This window comes from Embiotoca jacksoni, unplaced genomic scaffold (genome assembly GCF_022577435.1).
Source record: "Embiotoca jacksoni isolate LCO1_2020_lvr unplaced genomic scaffold, fEmbJac1.0.p SCAF_34, whole genome shotgun sequence".
Classification (NCBI taxonomy): Eukaryota; Metazoa; Chordata; class Actinopteri; family Embiotocidae; genus Embiotoca; species Embiotoca jacksoni.
The window spans coordinates 3,250,295-3,273,376 of record NW_027185386.1 but is presented as its reverse complement, the minus strand read 5'-3'; the positions used below and the strand labels follow the sequence as shown (position 1 = coordinate 3,273,376).

Here is a 23,082-nt window from a genome sequence, read left to right as displayed (position 1 = left end):
GGTCCATCTGAAAATAATCCCTCATTCATTAGAAAATAAGCTTTAAAAAGATGTGATTTTGGGGGCGAGTCTGTTTGATTGACAGGCCTGTGGTGCAGTCAGGTTACAGCTATCGGAGGGCGGGACGTAGTATCGTCAGGTTTCCAGATCAGTCAGATCCACCGATGGCTCCTCCCCCAGCTCGTACAAATACGATCACTTCCTGCTTGGTTTCTTGTTCCTAGTTTCCAGTCACAGCAAACTCACAAATTTTGGCTTTTGAACAGTTTGATGTTCATAAATCAGTATTTTCTGACATTTTATCCATTAAATTAACTTGATTATAAAAAGAAGATTGTCAGATTGTAATAATACAAACTTGCTTAAAGTTTCCTGTTTGTCAAGAAATTAACACACCAAAAAAAACCCACAACTTTACAACAGAAGTGAAAACATTAAAGTCTTACAGGATTAAAAACCTCTTCAGAACCTCGGAGGCTTTTATTTTGAAAGCTTTGTTGGTTGGTGCTTGTACCTGGAGTCAGCTTGATGCTGAGGAAAGATGGAGAGGAGAGCTGCTACTGTGCTGCTGCCTCCTGCACGCACGCACACACACACACACACACACACACACGCGTGCACACACACACACACACACACACACACACACACACACACACCCCTCCCCTCCCCTGCCTTCCCCTCCTCTTCCCTCCCCGTTACTTCCTGCGGTGGAGCACACGGAGCTGCTGCAGCGACTCTCTGCATCATCAGAAATCAAACACATCTCACAGGGAAGGAGAACATCAAACAGACATTCCAGCGTTTTATATTTTTCAAAGATCTGAGGGTGTGTTCGGTTTCGATCCGTCCTCCTCCATCAGATTTATATATATATTTTCAGTCCTGCTGCTGCCTCTCCTCCTCGGACCGAACCTCGTGCGTGCGTGTCCTGCAGAGATGAACCTCACCCTGCTGCTTCCTGTGGACGAGTAGTACCAGGTGAGCTCGCCTCCTCTTCGTCTCAGCCAGGAGAAGGTGGGTGTGTCAACCTCCATCTGGAGGTGCCCTGTCTCTCCTTTGTCTGCGTTTGGTGCATTTCTATGACCAGTGTGTGTTTGTGTGTGTGTTCGTGCATCACTGTGTGTGTGAGTTGTGTGTAAACCGTAGTTGTAGTCGTAGCGTTTACGTCCCAGTTTTCAGGCTCGGCCGCCTCGCATCGTTAAATCCACTGTTTTCAGACTTTCCTGCACGAGAAGGAAAAAAAAATCCTGCAGCAGCTGTTTTTCCAAGAGAAGCCGGTCGGTCGGTCAGTCGGTTTTTGGTCGGTCGTTCATTCATTCATTCATTCATTCATTCGTTCGTTTGTTCATTCGGTCGTCCTACAACAAATTGTACAACAAACGGTCACGCGAAGCTTTATTCCGATATCAGATGATGTTTTTCCTCCTTAAATTACTTCTTTCTGATTGGATTCAGCCTGAAGTAATTTTTATAATCTCACTGGTGTTTTAAATGGGGAAAAGATTTCAGGAGGTTTTTTGTTTTTGTTGGACCGACGGTCTGAAACCCAAAGATATTTAATTCAAAAAGTATTTAAAGATGGAAAATCAAGATGTGGTTTTAATTTCATGATTGAAAACTTCTGTTTTTGGTGTATTTTTTGATTGAAAATCAACATTTCGTCTGATTTTAGAATAAAATCCACTTTAACTTTAGCTTCATTGTGGACTCGAACACCGTTCCTCCTTGGTTTGTTCCCTCCTCCCTCTGCGGACCCTTTGGACGTGGTCACATGACCTTTCTCGACCCGCCTCGCCACGGTGCGTGACATCTTCGATAAACTGTGTGTAGACGCCGCCGGCTGTGACTGACATCGGTGTTTAATGCCCCGAGAGTGAAAACGGTCTGAATAAGTCTGAAAGATAATGAACTGACTGTTCTAACTGCATCGTTAAAGTTGGAAGACCTTTGCTGCCGTGGTTACAGTTATAAACAGGTGGTTAAATATCAGTTTGAAATAAGGAACAAACAGCAGCTTCCATGTTCAAAGTCAGTCGTTGGTTTTTGCATTTCAACCGTCACCATCTTGGGTTTTTTTTGGATCCAGAAGTGACCATATTTTTGGGACCACTTGAGGACGCTAAGCCCCGCCCACTTGTACCTGAAACCTGACTGCAGCCCAGGCCAAGTCAATCAAGCCCGACCCACCCTCCAAACCAACCCAGGATCACGGCAAAAGCGTGAAATAAACACGCCCGTCCGCTACAGCAAAACGTGAGATAGCAACGCTTTGGGCTGTTGAGGCGTGACAGTTTCACGTTTCGCTGAAGTGGACCACCGTGTCTATCGCAGGTTTTTTTTTGGCCTGAAATGTAGGTGTTTTATTTTCAGTTTCCAGGTAAAAACCAACTTGTTGAATACAGAGTTTCAGTTATTGTCAGTTTTATTTTAAGACATAAACACTCGTTTCTACGAAAGTCCTAAAAAAAAAAATCCTGATTCATGTTAAAATCTTCTGAATTTACATGAAAAATCTTTGCTTATCTTTTTAAAAATATACTTTTTAGACTTAATGCTGAACATAAAAATGTTGCTTGTATTTTTAAAAACAAATTAGGTGGCCAACAGCTGTTAATGTGTTCAAACTAATTTCTGGATTATATTTGTTTCAGACAGCAGTAAAAAACATTTTGAGGAAACTTTGAGGTTTTCCTGTAGTTTTACGGATTAAATCTGTTGAGCAGATAAAACGGAGATGGACCAATCGTTTCCAGTATTTAATGAAAGCTCTGTATCGAGTCGATACGTCGTCTGACTGATGGTCCAAACATTATTGAAGCATCGAGTCATTACGCTGCTGCAGCCGAGCTAAAAACAACCGACTGATGGCTCTTAATGGTCGCCTCTCCCTCCCGCTTCCCCCTCCGACTCCCGAGTGTCCGACGCTAATCCGCTAATTTGCAGACAGAAGAATGAAGGCGGCGGCGGGTTAATTGTTGTGGGAGTCGGCTATTTAGAACCCAAATGCCTTTAATTATCCTTCAGCGTTAGAGGAAAGACCCTTCAACCTTTCCTCAGCGGCGAATGTCGATAAAACAAAAGAAGAAAATGAACACGAGTCCGTGAACATTGACCGGGCGGAGAAATCTCACGATAGAACTTTCTGACAGGGAACGACGTGTAGACGGTTCATGAGCCTTTAACGGCCTTATTAATGGTTAATAAACATTTATTAATGCTTTATAGTTCACGAAGAACCGGAAAAGAACTCAGTGGGTGACAAGTTGGAAGAAACCATTTAAAATATCAAAAAGCTTCTGTTTCCCAGACTGTAGAAAATGTCTCACCTTTTTAGCTCTCTAATTGATCCTCTGATGGATTGATTGACAGCTTGTCTTCTGAAACAGCTGCAGGATTAGGAGTCTTTTTTTCATGGGAAACTTTTAATATTAAAATATATATAAACTTGTAATGTTTTAAATTTTTTCACAAGAAACTTGTAGGATTTTAAAAAGGTTTTTCCTAGAAAATTTACTCAAGAGAAACTGTTTTCATTCTTGTTTCTTGATGACAAATTTTTCAGATTTGTTGTTTTTACTGAAACTTCTTACAGACATTTTTTGTTTTGAGAATAATTTCTTTTTATAATTTTTGCAAGAAACTTGATTTTTTTTTTTTCAGGTTTTAACAAGAATGTTTTTGTGTTTTTGAAAAACTCTCCATCTTTTTTTTTTTTTTTTTTTTTTTTAATTAAGGACCGTGATGATGACACTGTTTCTAAATGACCTCAGAGTTTGGTGTTTCTCTTGTAACATTTTTATTGTGATTTATTTACTAATGCTTTCGATAAATCTGCAAAAAGCCAAAGTGTAGTTTAAATTTTTAAACAAACAGACCTCAGTTACTGGTTATAAAGTAAATGAGCCAACCTCATTATATAAGGTTGGCACAACCTTATATAATCAGGTTGTGCCAATTTTAAATAAGTTCATTTAAAGTTTGTCTTCACTTTTTAATGTAGAACTCAAAGGATTTCTTTACAACTAAACATCCCTCCCAAAATGAAGAATAACAAAAGATAAAAGTTTTGTGCTGCTTCTGCTCTCTGTCGAATATCTGCAGCACTTTTCAGCGTATTTAATTTTTAATTTTGTGTTAAAAGTTTTAGTTTGAGAGATCAGATGTGGCCTCGTCTCGAAATGATGAATGCAGCAGCTGAAATGTTCACAGGACCTCCGAAAGCGTCTGAACGTGGCGGGTTTCAGGCGTTTCTTTTGCAGATGTATCGTGTTAAACTAAATGATACTGATGCCGAGAGCTGCTCTGACTGCACTGCATCAGGAAACGCGAGCTGCAACATGCCGACTAACATTGCGAGAACAGTCTTTGCTTTTGTCAGCTGTTACCGAGCGGAGCGGCGCTGCAGCATTCGTTTCCTCAGGGGGCCAAACGGGACGAGTCATCAATCGAGTCGTGGCAGGTCATTACAATACAAGGAGGAAGTGCTGCAACAGAATTTTCTCCCAAATCTGCTCTTTAAGGATCAGCTCGGCCTCCGGACTGTCGCTCAGATCAATGCAGCTCTGGCTGATTGATCTGTGACTTACATTAACACCACAGCTGATCAAACAGCAGGTCACAGTGGAGGAGGAAGAGCTCCCAGACCGATGAAGAAGAAGAGCAGGTTAACTAGGGGATCAGCTGATGCATTAAAAATAAGTTTTTAATCAAATCTGCATTCAAATTTTTTATTTTTTTTAAAGTTAACAATTTTGGTTTTTATTGTTAATGATAAATAAACGACTTAATTTGTAAAATAAATGTCAAATGGTTTATATATCTGAGAAACCGACTCACTGTTCTTCTATTGAAAACATTTATTGAAACTAATATTGTCATCAATATGTCTTTATTTTCTCCCGTAATAAGATTTCTGTAAGAATTTTTTTTTTTTAATTTGTCAAATTTGAGCTCTTAAGCCAGGAAAGAGTGTCGTAGTTACAGAGTTTTGCAGATATTTTTTACAGCTACTTATTCCTGGGGAGAATTTATTGGATCTGACTGATCTGATTGGAAACCCGATGATACTACGTCCCGCCCACCGATAACTGTAACCTGACTGCACCACAGGCCTGTCAATCAAACAGACACGCCCCCAAAAACACATCTTTTTGAAGCTTCTTTTCTAATGAATGAGGGATTATTTTCAGATGGACCTCCAGAAAACTAATAAGAAGGAGTGACTTTAGCTAACAACACCGAGATAACTGATGGACACATTTTATTCACTTTAGATTTGATGAGAGAAGTTGAATGGGAGTCTATGGAGCCGGAGGCTTTTTAGAGCCGACCTCTAGTGGCACTCGGTGGTATTGCAGCTTAAGACACTTCTGCATGGGACAAATTTTTCAGACCAGGAAGCTACAAACACTTATATATTTTTTAAATTATTAGAGACAAATTACAGAAAGTTTAACAGAATTAAACTCCCGTGTGCGGCAGCGCCCCCTGCTGTGTGGATGTCTACAGTCTTTTTCCAGGTGAAACAAGCTGCTCATGAGCTAAAACTGAAGTTGGTACCAAACACAATTCACAGACTTATTAACAACTTATCAGCTACAAACACGTGAAATAAAAAGTTCTAAAAGATTTTTCAGGAACATTTGAGAGCTGAAACTTTCAACTCCTTTGGTCGATAATTATTTCAGTGACTCAGTCAGTGTTCCCATAGCAGACTAAAGACTGACGTTTTAATGATCCCTTCTCTCTAACTGATGAATTAAGTGGTTATTTCCGCGGCCTTTTATATTTTCCTGAGGTGCTTGGTGATGTATGAGTCCAAACTCCTGCAGTGACTGGTGGGACCACCTACACAGCCGACTGGGAGCCGGAGAGCTCCGCGGCAAGAAACCGTTGAGTCATCCGAATAAATCAACAACCTTATCAACCTACACAGATGCAGCAGATCTGTTTTATAAATATTTTCTTCTTCTTCTTGCCCTTTGGAAAGACGAGATCACCGCGCTCGGAGCTCTGCGAGGCATCGGCGTCAACGTTTCGGCCGTTAGATAATCTGCTAGAGAACACGGCTTCATATTGGATGAGCTCCTCCAACACCAGGTCCATTCAGTAGCTTTAACGTGTGGCGTGAAATGGGAACACGAACACTTTCATGAGTCCATTTACTGAGGAATATTTTAACGTGCTGCTTGTTTCCAAAGTCGAAGGTTTTTATCTGTTTCCTTTTATCCTTTAAAGTCTGAAAACCTAAAAAAACAACAACTCAGCCTTGTTTTTTTCAAATCCCTGATCGTCAATCTGGTCACGAGCAGCCGGATCTCGTTTCCACTGCAGGGACCTGAAAGAGAGACGTCTGTTTCTGACAGCGAAGCATAAAAAAATGCAATGTTGTCCTTTTATTAAGGAGCAGAAGTTTTTAATATTATCCCTTCTATTAAATCTCCTGCTTCACTCTCGAGATGCTGCATTTAATAAAGCTGCAGTTATTGGAGACAAAATCAATCTGAATGCAAACAGCATCGCAACCAAAGCCGTTCACTTTGTTGGAGGAAGTTTGTGCTCTGAACTGAATAATAAATGTCCAGAGAAGTGAACACAATCTCCCACTTTGAGAATGATCCAACAAAATACCATTAAAAACTACATAAATATGTAAATGTTTGTTTGTAGGTGAAAGAATAATCAACCATCAGTGATGTCACCAGTCGGTTTGTGAACGTTACAAAGCCTCCAGTTCAGATTCTGCCTGTCACCATTTTTGCTAGTTCGGAGCGGTTTGGAGCAGGAAGTGACCATATTTGGACGAGCTGGGGGAGGAGCCAGCAGTGGATCTGACTGATCTGATTGAAAACCCGACGATTCTACGTCCTGCCCACCGATAGCTGTAACCTCACTGCACCACAGGCCTGTCAATCAAAAATAAACGCCCCCCAAAAACAGGTCTTTTTGAAGCTTATTTTCTAAGGAAGCCACGAACACTTTTATAAACAGTCTGTGGTCAGTGTAGAGAGATGGTTGTATAATCTACAACTAAGGTCCTATAGCTGGGAGTCAAACTCTTCACGTCTTAACAATTATATTATCAGCATGCGCCATGTTGACATTTACTTTTACTGGACCCTAATGGATTATGTTGCCCTTTCAGACAGAGGTTGTATTTTTCTGTAGGTTTTTTGTAAAGCTTTCGCCAGACATCTCTAGTCTGCTATTACTCCAGAAAATCATCAATCAACCTGATTCCATCTCTTTAATCATTTTAGAGCGAGCACCGCCTTCAGCTTTTCTTCGACCGTTAGCTTCGTCTTCACAGTCCGGTGGCCACCAGTCCCAGCGCCGCCCAGCAGTCCAGCAGCATGGAGGAGCACCAGCAGACAGACCAGCCAATCGGCACGCAGCCGGACGGAGACGTTGCCCACGCTGCCGTGACCTCTCAACCGACCAGCGCAGAGCAACAGAACCCGCCCTCGACGACGGACGCTCCCAAGTCGGAGGACGGGAAGTCAGTGGACCACCTGACAGTGATCAGTGACACCATGGAGACCAGTAAATACAACTTCATGTTCAGTTCCACATTTTCAGATCAGAAAACGTAATAATTGTAATTTTCCCCCAAAATTGGACTCTCTGAATCTGAAATTGTGCATCCAAAGTGCTTCGCATCACGTTTATAAAACCAGTTCTGCTGTTGGTTCCCGGTGGGATCGGTACCACTCGGTGCACTTTATTCGTGAATGTTACATCTGGGTCCTCTCTCGTCTCCCAGGTAACGGTGTCGGTCCCGTGATGGTCGACGCGTCCCCCACAGTGGCCTCTGTGTCGCCCAAGTTGCACGCTTCGCCGGGCGGCCACGCTAATGGCCGGGCTCGCTTGGGCAGCCGGTCCGGCTCGTTAGCGGCGGGTTCGCCCAGACCCTCGCTCACCCGCCGTCCCAGCGCAATCACAGAGGTCGCTGTGGACGGATCCAAGCCGAGGGACTACCTGCTCCTCGCCATCCTGTCCTGCTTCTGCCCGCTGTGGCCCATCAACATCGTTGCCCTCACCTTCTCCGTGATGGTACGACTTTAGAAACCAGATTAAACTCTACTGAACTAAAATGTTTTTGTCTGTATAATAATGTACGATATGAGCTGTTTATTATCATAATTTTTAGGAAAATGATTTGCAGAAAGACAATAATGAATACTTGTACGGCCAAGAGGCATCGGGCTTGTGTGGATTCTTTAAGGAAATAATTAAGGACAGTAGGGGCCAGAAAACACCCAAAATGGGTTGATAGACATGTCGTCAGCTTTATAAATATGCTGGCTAACATGTTAGCAAAAGCTGCCTACGTGACCATCGTCCCATCGGTGGTGTTTGTATCCAGATGAAAGACAGACAGACGTTTTTTTCTTTTCGCTCTGATTTTGGTCAGTACCAAATTCTGAGGAAATATTTGACTTTTTAGCTCTAAAATGTTCTAAAACAGCTGCCTGCTGCGTCTGGAAACATCGAGATTAAACCAGACAGGAAATGTGTAGCAAAAGCGAACTTTAGACGTAAAAAAAAATTCATTGAAGAGGCGGCAAATTGCAAAGTGCAAATTTCTCTGAAAGTTGACGAGCTTATTGATTCTGATTTGTTGTATTTTAAATTGCATCTCAAGATGTTAAGTTTTGTGATCTCGTAATCAATCATCTCAATCGTTGTCTAATTGTCTCAGTTCAGTTCTCCTTTTTTTTTCAAGCTATATATATATTTCCGTCCTTTTTTTTTTTTTTCCCCTCTTCAGTCCCGAAACAGTCTGCAGCAAGGAAACATTGACGGAGCTCGTCGTCTGGGCCGTAACGCCATGCTGCTGTCCGTGGTCTCCATCTTGGGAGGGATCGCCATCATCGCTGCAGCCATCGCCCTCAACTGGGGATGTGAGTAAAGTCTGTCATTCACCCCTTCCAACACCAATATTGATAGCAGCTTATCTAAAAAGTCGACTAGAACTGGGCTCAAACTTCAATACTTTTATGACGGCAACCGAATTATTTCGGTATCTACACAAAAAATGCCTCAAACACCTTCATCCACACAGAAACGTTTTAAGACATAACTTTTACTCCGTTTATTTGGAAGTAGATCGATAGCACGTCTATATACAGACTTCTCTCGGGCGGTCCGCCTACGTTTGAATGTAAAATTTACCCAAAGATGAAACTGAGTGATTTCATCTTCGTACGCGAGGCATCTGGAGAACATCGATAAATTGAAGTTTCTCGTGACAGCTTACCTGGGAGGCATTTATGAAGGATTGGTAAATTGTAGCGTCTAGCAATAACACACAATGTGAGGCGTTCAGGGGACATCTGTTCATTGTAGTGACAGAAAACAACCTGCGTAACACTCTCCCTCTCTAAACTGCATGAAAACTAAACATTTGTGCCGTAATGTGGCTCAGAAGTAAAGCAGGTTGCCCACTGATCGTAAGGTTGGCGGTTTCGATCCCGGGCCTTTTCTGTCAACATGCCAAAGTGTCCTTGGGCAAGACGTAGGACTCAAGGTTGCTCCGATTTTAGGCGAGTACCATTTGTGGCAGCTCTGATTCCTTTGGTTTGTGGGTCCATGTGTGAACAGGAGGAGCATTGTTGACCGCTCAGGTAAAAAGGTGCTACGTAAGATCACACTATTTATCATCTTTCTGAAGAATCTTTCAGGAACCAGTATCAAAGTTGAAGGTTTCAGTACTAGTATCGAAAAATTGTGAACGAAACCTCAGTAAACCTCTGTGAATGTCTGTTATCTCTCTCCAGTGATATTAAAGTCCTGATTAAAACCAGTCGGCATGCCGAGACTCGACTTCCCGACGACGTCCACGCCACCGCGACACCGTTCCCTCCCGTTCTCGAAGCACTATCGTTATCAAGCGCCTGCACCGGATGAAAAACAAATAAAAAATCTGTTCCCGTTCTTTGCTGTTGTTTCTTGCTGCACGACGAGCATGGTCTGCCTGACGCTCTACCTCCGACACGACCGACCGACCAACCGACCGACGCCGGATTCGGAGCAAGAGAAGAGGACGGATCACCAGGTTTCATTCTGTGGTAGCAGCTTATCTCCTCCTCAGGCTGCTGTCTCCCACCGCCCTGTTGTCATGGAAATGGACATCTGTCTCTATGGAAATGGGATTATTCTGATCTCTAAAGAAGGTCCAGCGACGGAGCGAACTGTTGGACGTGGTTTTCACATTTTTGAAGGCAAAAAAAAAGAAATTGGAACTTTGGCTGAACTGAAACTGTGAGACGCTGCTGTGATGGTTTAACGTGAACTGAGTCGTTCTTTCACCGCGAAGGAAGGACGGAAACGGACAAACACCAGAAAGAGGACTGTTTCGTCACACGAACGCAGACATGGACATCTCATGACGTCACGGTCCGGGTTAGTCTCCGGTCCGCTAGCTCCCGCAACCTCTCATTCAGCTTTTATGTCATTGGTCTGTGTTAAAAAAAAAAGATCCATGTTTCTGATGTTTACTTTAGATATTGAAGATTAATCAGATCCAGCAGCTGCTGCAAAAGCCACAACATTTTATTCATATTTGAAAACCATTGAAGATCTTTTATATTGTCATTTCTAGTCCCCACTTCTAGCATTAAGTCTCGACGCTAATAAAAACGTTCGTGATGAAGCAGCAAAGTTGATCTGATGAAACCGTTTACAGTAAACAAAGCTAGGTGCCGCTCTCCGCTGCCAGACTCTATTAGAACATTTGGACAATTTAAGAAACCTAAAATCAGCATTTCTGTTCTTATTGAAGGAAAATAGTTTGTGATTTTAGATTTTTACACGCTCATCTCGTCTTCGTCTCGTCAGCGTTCCCTCAGTTTTTCGGCGCCTCCGGGTGGCGCTGTACCAAAAACAATCAGAGCGCGCGACAAACCAGCAACAGAGACGCTCTCTCTCTCTCTCTCTCTCTCTCTCTCTCGCTCTCTTTCAGCCCGTTTGTGTTGAAACGTGCGTGCGCTCGCGGACGGATCGTTTCGGGGGATCTTCGAGGAAATAAGCTGTTGTTACGGAACCAAATCCGGCCTTCGTCTCCTATAACCTGTGCATGTTTACAGTATTTATTACAGAATGTTTTACATACGACCGTAGCCTCATTTAGCCGACGAGCTAACTGAGTAGCACTTTGTAAATAAGAGTATGATATTGAAAAAGTGAAAGTGTCCCTCTTCTTCTCTTCGCTTTGAACCCGCGACTAACTCCCACGCGGGTTTCTAACGACGCGTCGCTGCTGTCCAGATGAAATTTGGGCTCGAAGGTTTCGAAGCGGCGACGCGTTCGAACTTTGCACCAATCAGAGTGCAGAGGTGTGGTCAGGCTCAGAGGTGGGGGAGGGGCTTATGATGCTGCGTTTAGGTCATATGGGTTCATTAAATGTTGGCGTTTGAGTGAACAAGAATGAAGGTTTGATTTTAGAGTTAGTCGCCTCATTTCAGACATTATTATAGTTTTGCCAAATTTCCCGATAAAGAGATGCCAGTTACGGCCTTGAAACCGCCTCCGTCTGTTTTCCCAACAGACCTCAACACTGCAGACCTCATGACCCGCGGTTCAGGAGGTCGTTGTGACCCCGAGGATTCATTTCCTCCACTGAGCGAGAAACTTGAATAGACAGAAAAGCTGCGGAATAAAAATTCCCTCAGTTCCGTCGTTTTTTTTTTTTTTTTTTTTTTTTTTCTGGAAATTGGCATTTAATTTGGGTTTAATTCTTATTGAATAATGGCCTTTCATTTTGGTACGTTTCCATATTTGTTTAGTTTTTAGACACTTGGCTATTCATTAGAAAATATTGGAGCTTTTTCTTCACTTAAAATCAGACACTAGATAATTACAATAAGTCAGATGTGCCCTGAACGCAGCATAAAGTCCCCGCCCTCCTGCTCCCACAGTCACTCTGCCCACTCCTGTACTGTATGTAGCATGCCTGTTTACTAATCACATTATGCAAAAAGAAAAAGGAAAAAAAAAAAAAAAAAGTCCCTACGTGACGTCGTTACGAATGCTAGCTTATCTGATTTCTGCTCCGGTAGTGAACTCGTACACGTTTTTTTTTTACGCACTTTGCTTGCGCTACCTCTCAGAGTTGCCTACAGTGTTTTATCGCCTCACGTCGTTTCACTTTGATGATTTTAATCGACTGTTAAAACTTCTCGTGCTTCGGTTTGTGTTTCCCTCTGTTGCGTTTTACTCTCGGAGAAACTTCCACCTCCGACGTTATAATTGTATGAACGTGCAGCGTTTTGATCGTGAACACGTCACCTCAAATCGATAGTCACACTTCTGTACTACAGCTGGCACGAGTTGTGCACACAGAGAAACAACTATAACTATATACATCTCAACAGAAAATTGCCGTATGAGAATTGAATTGTCTTTCCCTTAAAAATGAAAAGTTTGGAGGAAGATTTTTGTAAATCGGCATTTCATCTTGAAAAAAAAAAAAACATTTTGTGAAAATCCTAGAATCCAAAGTTAACAGTATTTTTGACAATTTAATCACAACACGTGTCAATTAATTGAAGATAATTAACTGTGATTTAAAGCCCTCAGTGAACAGACAGTGCCTTGTCCTCCAAAATGCTCCATTGTATGCTTTGCCAAGCTAATGCGAACGCAAAGTGGGAGATGCGTTGACATGTGCTAACTTTGACATTCCTTAAATACGTTAAAATGTCAACGTGTTGTTCTGTTAATTGAAGCTAATTAAAACACACGATTTACCAATGAATGTGCACGAAAGTGAAGTTTTTCATTTTCTTAAAGACACCTGTTTCAAAATGGGGACAAAAATTAGAGACAGCGCAGTAGAATATCAATAAATCTATTTAACTTGTGAAATGGTGAAAATCATCCGAAGGACTTCTCATGTTGGTACTCGGCCCGCTGTACGTTGCTGTGCTATCGATGCTGTGTTTAGTGAAAGCCGCTTCATTCGCTGTTCACGTTAACTCTTCGCACCAAGTTGTCCGTTTTTTCTGCTCTTGTTTATGACCATGTTTTCATTTCTTTTGTAAAAATGCTCTTTTGACACCTGATTACCTGATCTTTGTATTTTTGTATTTCTATTCTCATTCTCTGGATCTCTTTTGTATGGTAACCTACGGTTTGTAACGCTCGGTATAACCTGCTTCCTGCTTCTTTTTTTTTTTAAACAGCGAGGTTGGGGGGGGGGGGGGTTGAGGAGTCGGGGGGAGGAGGAGGAGGGAGTGTAAGCATGAGTAGACAACTTCATTATGCCTCCTCTCTTATTATCGATCGCTGTCTCCTGACACGGACTCTCTTTGTGCCTGTGCATGCCTTAAAATTGACTGCTTTATGGAGCATACAGAATGAGTATGGGTGTACACACTACATTTATCAAAGACACTGTTGATCTACCGCTGTTGAGTATTTGATCATGTTTCAAGGGAATAAATTCCAGTTGAATCCGACCACCTCTGAGTCCGCCGGCTCGTCAATCTTCAGCCCTTTCAGGATGACACATTTTCTGCGTCGGAGATCAAGTCCGTGTTCACCAGCTCTTATTCTACACGACAGACGCCTCCGAGAACACAACATTGGTTTGCACTCACGCGGTGGTAAAACCTCATTACGGGAAACTCACTGAAAATATGACTCACATCTCGTGTGACGCATCTCCCAGAAAACCGGCGGTGGCGGGACACAGCCGGTAAACAAATTATTCACCATCGTTAATTTTTCATAGTTTCTGTTGTCATCTGTGCAAGAGATGTTTTCTTTTGTTACTTCACACGTTAAAACCTGCTTCACGTCTTCTTGTTTCTCCGTATAGGTTTCTGAAAAGATTTCCAGATGTTTTCGACGTTCGTCCAGTAACAAACGTCCGACACTTCCATGAGACGTCGGGTCAGTGAGAGATGTTTTTCAAACGTGACATAAATAAGTGTGAACTTCAGCATATTGTGTTTTTTAATTGGTTATCTTGCAGCTAGTTACAAAATTATGAAATTAAAAGTCATGATTTAGACTTTTTAATTTTGACTTAGTATTTTTTCTTGTCAAAATTTGGATTTTTCATATTTTTGTTATGATTGACAAATCATTGGGTTTCCATGTAAAATCTCATCAAGTTGACTCCGTAAGTAAAATTTTGAACTTTTTAACTCATAATTTGATATTTTTAGGTCATAATTTTGATGCATCATAATGTTTTTTTCAATCATGACTAACTTTTTCGATCTATTACGTTTATATGTCCTAATGCCCTACTTCTCTCCCAAAAATGTTTGATGGCACTTTTTACTATAAAATCCAACTTTTGGAAGTTTTCACTCATTAAACAAAAAAGTTTTATGCGGTAAAAATTTTTTGTATTAGAAGTAAATCCTAAATTTCAACGAGGAACTGAATTAAATAAAATAATTTTTATTGACACACAACATTAACTTTACATTATAATGTGCCGAAAAGCACACAAAATAGAAATGGTAAAAATAGTAACGTGTAACAATAACAGTCGACTTTTAATGTTAAATAAATCATCACATATGTATGAGTCAGTTTTGTGTCGCTGCACATGTACAGCCATAAATCTGAAAGTCTGTGGGTGTTTCAGAAAACAATACTTAACTAGTCTTTAACACCTTTAAAAACAGGAAGTGATTTTATTTTGTTAAACGTTGTCACGCTGTGTGCACTTTTTTTTAAATTTATTTTAGTGCAACATGAGGAAATTAAGAGAGAAACGAAGGAGTGAGAGGCAGGGCGAGGAATCGGGCTTCGTTTCTTGCAACCTGTTTCTAGGGCGAGAGAACAGGTTGTCACGGCAACAGTCAGGGAGGGGGAGGATCCTGGGATAGGGGAAGAGAGAGAGAGACTACTTCCTCAGTGTTGATAAAATATCTCTCCATCTCTATCTCTGAGAGCTTCATTTGAATTTCAGATTGTGATGAATTATTAAGAGACTCGTCCGCTGAGGCAGCAAGAGGAAAGATGAAGAGATGGGAGGAGGAGGAGGAGGGTTAGGACAGGACAGGAGATGAGAGGAGAGGAGAGGAAGGACAGGAGGTGCAGGAGGAGCAGCACAGTGATGGCGAGTCAGTGGTACATGTGTGGGTGGAGAAAGAGACGCAAAGAAAAGGTGGAGGAGAGACTGGGGAGATGAACAAGGATGGAGGTCGAAGAGGAAGGTGGGGGGGGAGGGCGTAATGCAGATGAGGAGGAGGAGAAGGAGGAGAAGAAGGAGAAAGAGAAGGAGAAGGAGGAATGTAGAGAACTAAAAGTACCTGTCAAACCGCTTGGACATATTTAATTTAATTTATAGTAAATTAATCTTCCGTTTAAAACATTTTATTTTGGGGCAGTTTGAGTGTGAAACAACACAAAGATTTGAGGTTTATTTAATTTATAAAAGACCATGTAGAGTTTCGAATGTGACCGTTTGATGTACCAAAATAAATAAAATGAAACAATAAATATTAATTTAAAGTCAGAACCACATGGCATCAGTTTAAAGTCATGACAGAGGAGCTTATTTTCAATTATTTACAAGAAAGCAAATAACACAATATATTTACAAAAAGGTTGAACTCCTCCTTTAACTGTTAGTTAGTAAGTGAGTTTGTTAGTTAAATGTAAAAAAAAAACAACCAAAAAACAACAACATCTATCACAGATTAAAACCCAAAGAAAACATCTGCAGCAAATACTGGAGTCCAAGAATTTGAGAATATTTATTTAACGGTAGGATGTATTGATGAGCAGCCAGTTCATTTTCTATCTGTTTACTAATTTATTAATTGTTTTTCTTCCATGTAAGATAGAAAGTCTGAATAAAACCGTGAGTTTTCTTCGGTATTGATCGAATCCTGAATCCTTCACCACAAACCTGGAGGTCAGAACCTGAGTTGGAGGGACGGCGGGACGGACCGTGGAAGATAAAGAGGAAACAATATGAGAGCAGACGTTCGGAGAGAATTACAGTCAACCTTGAGGGATTTCATTAGCCCGCCCTGATTGAATTATGTGGTCGATGGATTGAGTTAAAAAGGAGCCACCTCTTCAGCTGATCTCCAACCACTTGGCTGCCGTCCCGTGCGTCCTGATGTCCCCCGTGATAATGTCCAGTCCCAACGAATGATGAGCGACAAAATATTCACGGTATTATTATTGTTTTAACTGCTTCTTTTAAAGACGTGTTTTCTCAAACTTTAGTTTTACACGTTTAGAGTATTTGGACACATGAAGGGAAAAAGAAAAGTGAAATTTTCAGTATTAGCGCACGAAGTGCAAAGTACATTAGTACAAAGCACTGTTTTCTTTCACCGTTTTGACTTCATTCTTAAAATTTCAACTGCATTATCAATGTTTTGACTTTCTCAACATTTCGACTCAAAATTCTCAGAATTTCAATTTTACTCTCAACATTTTCGACCACATTTTGACTCTTGTAAAAAATTCTACCTTATTTTAAAGAGGTCCTTTTTTTCTCAAAATGCAAAATAAATGAAATCATCCTTCCGTCATTATTTTTTCTTAATGTGGTCCTAACACTGTTGTAGTTTCTGCATCTCATGTTTAGTTATAATCAAATTTCGGTCATTTGATTTTTCTTCAAGTCCAAAAAATGAAATATTTGTGTTTAGTTTTTCCCGATTCAACCTAATTTTTGTTTTGAAGAAAAAGTATTTTCTTTAAATCCCTACAGCAGCAGTAAAGTACATTGGATGAGTGACTAAATTGGTTAAAAATTGAATGAACACTGGTGGGTACCTTTTTACAACAGTTACTGCTGTAACATAAAAGTTTAGGGCGGCACGGTGGTACAGTGGTTAGCATTGTCGCCTCACAGCAAAAAGGTTCCAGGTTCGAATCCGGTCCTGGGCCTTTCTGTGTGGAGTTTGCATGTTCTCCCTGTGCTTGCGTGGGTTCTCCGGCTTCCTCCCATCACCCAAAACATGCACCTCAGGTTGGTTGGCGCCGCGGTCGTGGCAGCCTGTTGCAGCAGCTCCCCCTCGGGATGCTGCTGTAGCAAAAGAATTTCCCTCGGGGATTAAGAGAGTAAAATAAAAGTTTAGTGTTTTATGTAGTCGAGTCTTTCTGATATAAACACACACGCACACACTGACCACAGCTTTAGCAGCAACAGAGAATCAAGTGTTTTGTGTCTTTGCGCTCCCTCTGGTGGTAAAAGCTGCAGTTTGTCCAATAAAGTTTTGAACACATGACAATGGAGGTTTGCGGGTGCAGCTCAAGTTATTTATTTATTAATTGAAGGGTTTATGGTTTGATTCCTGCCTCCTCCTGTCCACATATAAACAAGTCCCGAGGTGAGAAATTCAATGTGCAAAAAAAAAAAAAAAAAAAAAAAAAAGGACAAGTTTGAAAAGGCTGAACTCATCTTTTCTTCCTCGTTTTCTTTGATCTACTAGAACAGGGTGAACTGACGACGCCCATTTCTGTGTGAATAGAATATCGCATCTTTGATTGACGGTATTGGTGACGCGGAAGAAGTTACGTAAGGCAAAGAGTTGAAGAAATTGATGGACGACGTGCAATGGTATGAATTTTTTTATGTCATTTTAGATGACTCTTTTTTCATATTTTGAACAAAATAAATGACTTTTTTCATATTTTGGACATGCTATAGTATGACTTTTTTTTTTACAATATTTTGGACATGCTATAGTCTGACTTTTTTACCATATTTTCGACATGCTATAATATCACTTTTTTACCATATTTTGGACGACATGCTATAGTATGACTTTTTTTTACCATATTTTGGACATACTATAGTATGACTTTTTTTTTTACCATATTTTGGACATGCTATAGTTTGACTTTTTTTTTACCATATTTTGGACAAAAATATTTGGACATATTTTGGACATGCTATAGTATGACTTTTTTACCATATTTTGGACATGCTATAGTCTCACTTTTTTTTACCATATTTTGGACATGCTATAATATCACTTTTTTACCATATTTTGGACATGCTATAATATCACTTTTTTACCATATTTTGGACATGCTATAGTCTGACTTTTTTTTACCATATTTTGGACATGCTATAGTATGACTTTTTTACCATATTTTGGACGTGCTATAGTATGACTTTTTAACCATATTTTGGACATGCTATAGTATGACTTTTTTACCATATTTTGGACATGCTATAGTCTGACTTTTTTTTTACCATATTTTGAACATGCTATAATATGACTTTTTTGCCATATTTTGGACATGCTATCGTATGACTTTTTTTTACCATATTTTGGACATGCTATAGTATGACTTTTTTACCATATTTTGGACATGCTATAATATGACTTTTTTTTACCATATTTTGGACATGCTATAATATGACTTTTTTACCATATTTTGGACATGCAATGGTCTGACTTTTTTTTTACCATATTTTGGACATGCTATAGTATGACTTTTTTACCATATTTTGGACATGCTATAGTATGACTTTTTTACCATATTTTGGACATGCTATAGTCTGACTTTTTTTTACCATATTTTGGACATGCTATAATATGACTTTTTTACCATATTTTGGACATGCTATAGTCTGACTTTTTTTTTTACCATATTTTGGACGACATGCTATAGTATGACTTTTTTTACCATATTTTGGACATACTATAGTTTGACTTTTTTTTTACCATATTTTGGACAAAAATATTTGGACATATTTTGGACATGCTATAATATGACATTTTTTTTACCATATTTTGGACATGCTATAGTCTGACTTTTTTTTTTTCCATATTTTGGACGACATGCTATAGTATGACTTTTTTACCATATTTTGGACATGCTATCGTATGACTTTTTTTTACCATATTTTGGACATGCTATAGTATGACTTTTTTACCATATTTTGGACATGCTATAATATGACTTTTTTTTACCATATTTTGGACATGCTATAATATGACTTTTTTACCATATTTTGGACATGCAATGGTCTGACTTTTTTTTTACCATATTTTGGACATGCTATAGTATGACTTTTTTACCATATTTTGGACATGCTATAGTATGACTTTTTTACCATATTTTGGACATGCTATAGTCTGACTTTTTTTTACCATATTTTGGACATGCTATAATATGACTTTTTTACCATATTTTGGACATGCTATAGTCTGACTTTTTTTTTTACCATATTTTGGACGACATGCTATAGTATGACTTTTTTTACCATATTTTGGACATACTATAGTTTGACTTTTTTTTTACCATATTTTGGACAAAAATATTTGGACATATTTTGGACATGCTATAATATGACATTTTTTTTACCATATTTTGGACATGCTATAGTCTGACTTTTTTACCATATTTTGGACATGCTATAATATCACTTTTTTACCATATTTTGGACATGCTATAGTCTGACTTTTTTTTTTTTTCCATATTTTGGACGACATGCTATAGTATGACTTTTTTACCATATTTTGGACAAAAATATTTGGACATATTTTGGACATGCTATAGTATGACTTTTTTTTACACTATTTTGGACATGCTATAGTCTGACTTTTTTACCATATTTTGGACATGCTATAATATCACTTTTTTACCATATTTTGGACATGCTATAGTCTGACTTTTTTTTTTTTACCATATTTTGGACGACATGCTATAGTATGACTTTTTTTTTACATATTTTGGACATACTATAGTATGACTTTTTTTTTACCATACTTTGGACATGCTATAGTTTGACTTTTTTTTTACCATATTTTGGACAAAAATATTTGGACATATTTTGGACATGCTATAGTCTGACTTTTTTTTACCATATTTTGGACATGCTATAGTCTGACTTTTTTTTACCATATTTTGGACATGCTATAATATGACTTTTTTACCATATTTTGGACATGCTATAGTCTGACTTTTTTTTTTTACCATATTTTGGACGACATGCTATAGTATGACTTTTTTACCATATTTTGGACATGCTATAATGTGACTTTTTTACCATATTTTGGACATGCTATAGTCTGACTTTTTTTTTACCATATTTTGGACAAAAATATTTGGACATATTTTGGACACGCTATAATATGACTTTTTTTTTACCATATTTTGGACATTCTATAGTCTGACTTTTTTTTTTACCATATTTTGGACGACATGCTATAGTATGACTTTTTTACCATATTTTGGACAAAAATATTTGGACATATTTTGGACATGCTATAGTGTGACTTTTTTACCATATTTTGGACATGCTATAGACTGACTTTTTTTTTTACCATATTTTGGACATGCTATAATATGACTTTTTTACCATATTTTGGACATGCTATAGTCTGACTTTTTTTTTTTACCATATTTTGGACATGCTATAATATGACTTTTTTACCATATTTTGGACATGCTATAGTATGACTTTTTTACCATATTTTGGACATGCTATGGTCTGACTTTTTTTTACCATATTTTGGACATGCTATAGTATGACTTTTTTACCATATTTTGGACATGCTATAGTATGACTTTTTTACCATATTTAGGACATGCTATAGTCTGACTTTTTTTTTACCATATTTTGGACATGCTATAATATGACTTTTTTTACCATATTTTGGACATGCTATAGTCTGACTTTTTTTTTTACCATATTTTGGACATGCTATAGTATGACTTTTTTACCATATTTTGGACATGCTATAGTCTGACTTTTTTTTTACCATATTTTGGACATGCTATAGTATGACTTTTTTACCATATTTTGGACATGCTATAGTATGACTTTTTTACCATATTTAGGACATGCTATAGTCTGACTTTTTTTTTACCATATTTTGGACATGCTATAATATGACTTTTTTACCATATTTTGGACATGCTATAGTCTGACTTTTTTTTTTTACCATATTTTGGACATGCTATAGTATGACTTTTTTACCATATTTTGGACATGCTATAGTCTGACTTTTTTTTTACCATATTTTGGACATGCTATAGTATGACTTTTTTACCATATTTTGGACATGCTATAATATGACTTTTTTACCATATTTTGGACATGCTATAGTCTGACTTTTTTTTTTACCATATTTTGGACATGCTATAGTATGACTTTTTTACCATATTTTGGACATGCTATAGTCTGACTTTTTTTTTACCATATTTTGGACATGCTATAGTATGACTTTTTTACCATATTTTGGACATGCTATAGTATGACTTTTTTACCATATTTAGGACATGCTATAGTCTGACTTTTTTTTTACCATATTTTGGACATGCTATAATATGACTTTTTTACCATATTTTGGACATGCTATAGTCTGACTTTTTTTTTTACCATATTTTGGACATGCTATAGTATGACTTTTTTACCATATTTTGGACATGCTATAGTCTGACTTTTTTTTTACCATATTTTGGACATGCTATAGTATGACTTTTTTACCATATTTTGGACATGCTATAGTCTGACTTTTTTTTACCATATTTTGGACATGCTATAATATGACTTTTTTACCATATTTTGGACATGCTATAGTCTGACTTTTTTTTTTACCATATTTTGGACGACATGCTATAGTATGACTTTTTTACCATATTTTGGACATACTATAGTTTGACTTTTTTTTTACCATATTATGGACAAAAATATTTGGACATATTTTGGACATGCTATAATATGACTTTTTTTTTACCATATTTTGGACATGCTATAGTCTGACTTTTTTTTTTATCATATTTTGGACGACATGCTATAGTATGACTTTTTTACCATATTTTGGACAAAAATATTTGGACATATTTTGGACATGCTATAGTATGACTTTTTTTTACAATATTTTGGACATGCTATAGTCTGACTTTTTTACCATATTTTGGACATGCTATAATATCACTTTTTTACCATATTTTGGACATGCTATAATATCACTTTTTTACCATATTTTGGACATGCTATAGTCTGACTTTTTTACCATATTTTGGACATGCTATGGTCTGACTTTTTTTTACCATATTTTGGACATGCTATAGTATGACTTTTTTACCATATTTTGGACATGCTATAGTATGACTTTTTTACCATATTTAGGACATGCTATAGTCTGACTTTTTTTTTTTACCATATTTTGGACGACATGCTATAGTATGACTTTTTTACCATATTTTGGACATGCTATAATGTGACTTTTTTACCATATTTTGGACATGCTATAGTCTGACTTTTTTTTTTACCATATTTTGGACAATAATATTTGGACATATTTTGGACACGCTATAATATGACTTTTTTTTTACCATATTTTGGACATTCTATAGTCTGACTTTTTTTTTTACCATATTTTGGACGACATGCTATAGTATGACTTTTTTACCATATTTTGGACAAAAATATTTGGACATATTTTGGACATGCTATAGTATGACTTTTTTACCATATTTTGGACATGCTATAGACTGACTTTTTTTTTTACCATATTTTGGACATGCTATAATATGACTTTTTTACCATATTTTGGACATGCTATAGTCTGACTTTTTTTTTTTACCATATTTTGGACATGCTATAATATGACTTTTTTACCATATTTTGGACATGCTATAGTATGACTTTTTTACCATATTTTGGACATGCTATGGTCTGACTTTTTTTTACCATATTTTGGACATGCTATAGTATGACTTTTTTACCATATTTTGGACATGCTATAGTATGACTTTTTTACCATATTTAGGACATGCTATAGTCTGACTTTTTTTTTACCATATTTTGGACATGCTATAATATGACTTTTTTTACCATATTTTGAACATGCTATAGTCTGACTTTTTTTTTTACCATATTTTGGACATGCTATAGTATGACTTTTTTACCATATTTTGGACATGCTATAGTCTGACTTTTTTTTTACCATATTTTGGACATGCTATAGTCTGACTTTTTTTTTACCATATTTTGGACATGCTATAGTATGACTTTTTTACCATATTTTGGACATGCTATAGTATGACTTTTTTACCATATTTAGGACATGCTATAGTCTGACTATTTTTTTACCATATTTTGGACATGCTATAATATGACTTTTT

General features: G+C 38.1%; 1 protein-coding gene across 1 annotated transcript; it reads left to right on the top strand.

Annotated features, from left to right (window-relative positions):
- Positions 1–689: 689 nt before the first annotated feature.
- LOC138207964 (proline-rich transmembrane protein 2) lies at positions 690–13,210 on the top strand. The gene is made up of 5 exons (XM_069165573.1): positions 690–981; positions 7,263–7,545; positions 7,766–8,055; positions 8,774–8,906; positions 9,783–13,210. The coding sequence occupies exons 2-5, from the start codon at positions 7,356–7,358 to the stop codon at positions 9,797–9,799; spliced, it is 630 nt and encodes a 209-aa protein (XP_069021674.1). The 5' UTR covers positions 690–981; positions 7,263–7,355; the 3' UTR covers positions 9,800–13,210.
- The last annotated feature ends 9,872 nt before the right edge of the window (positions 13,211–23,082 follow it).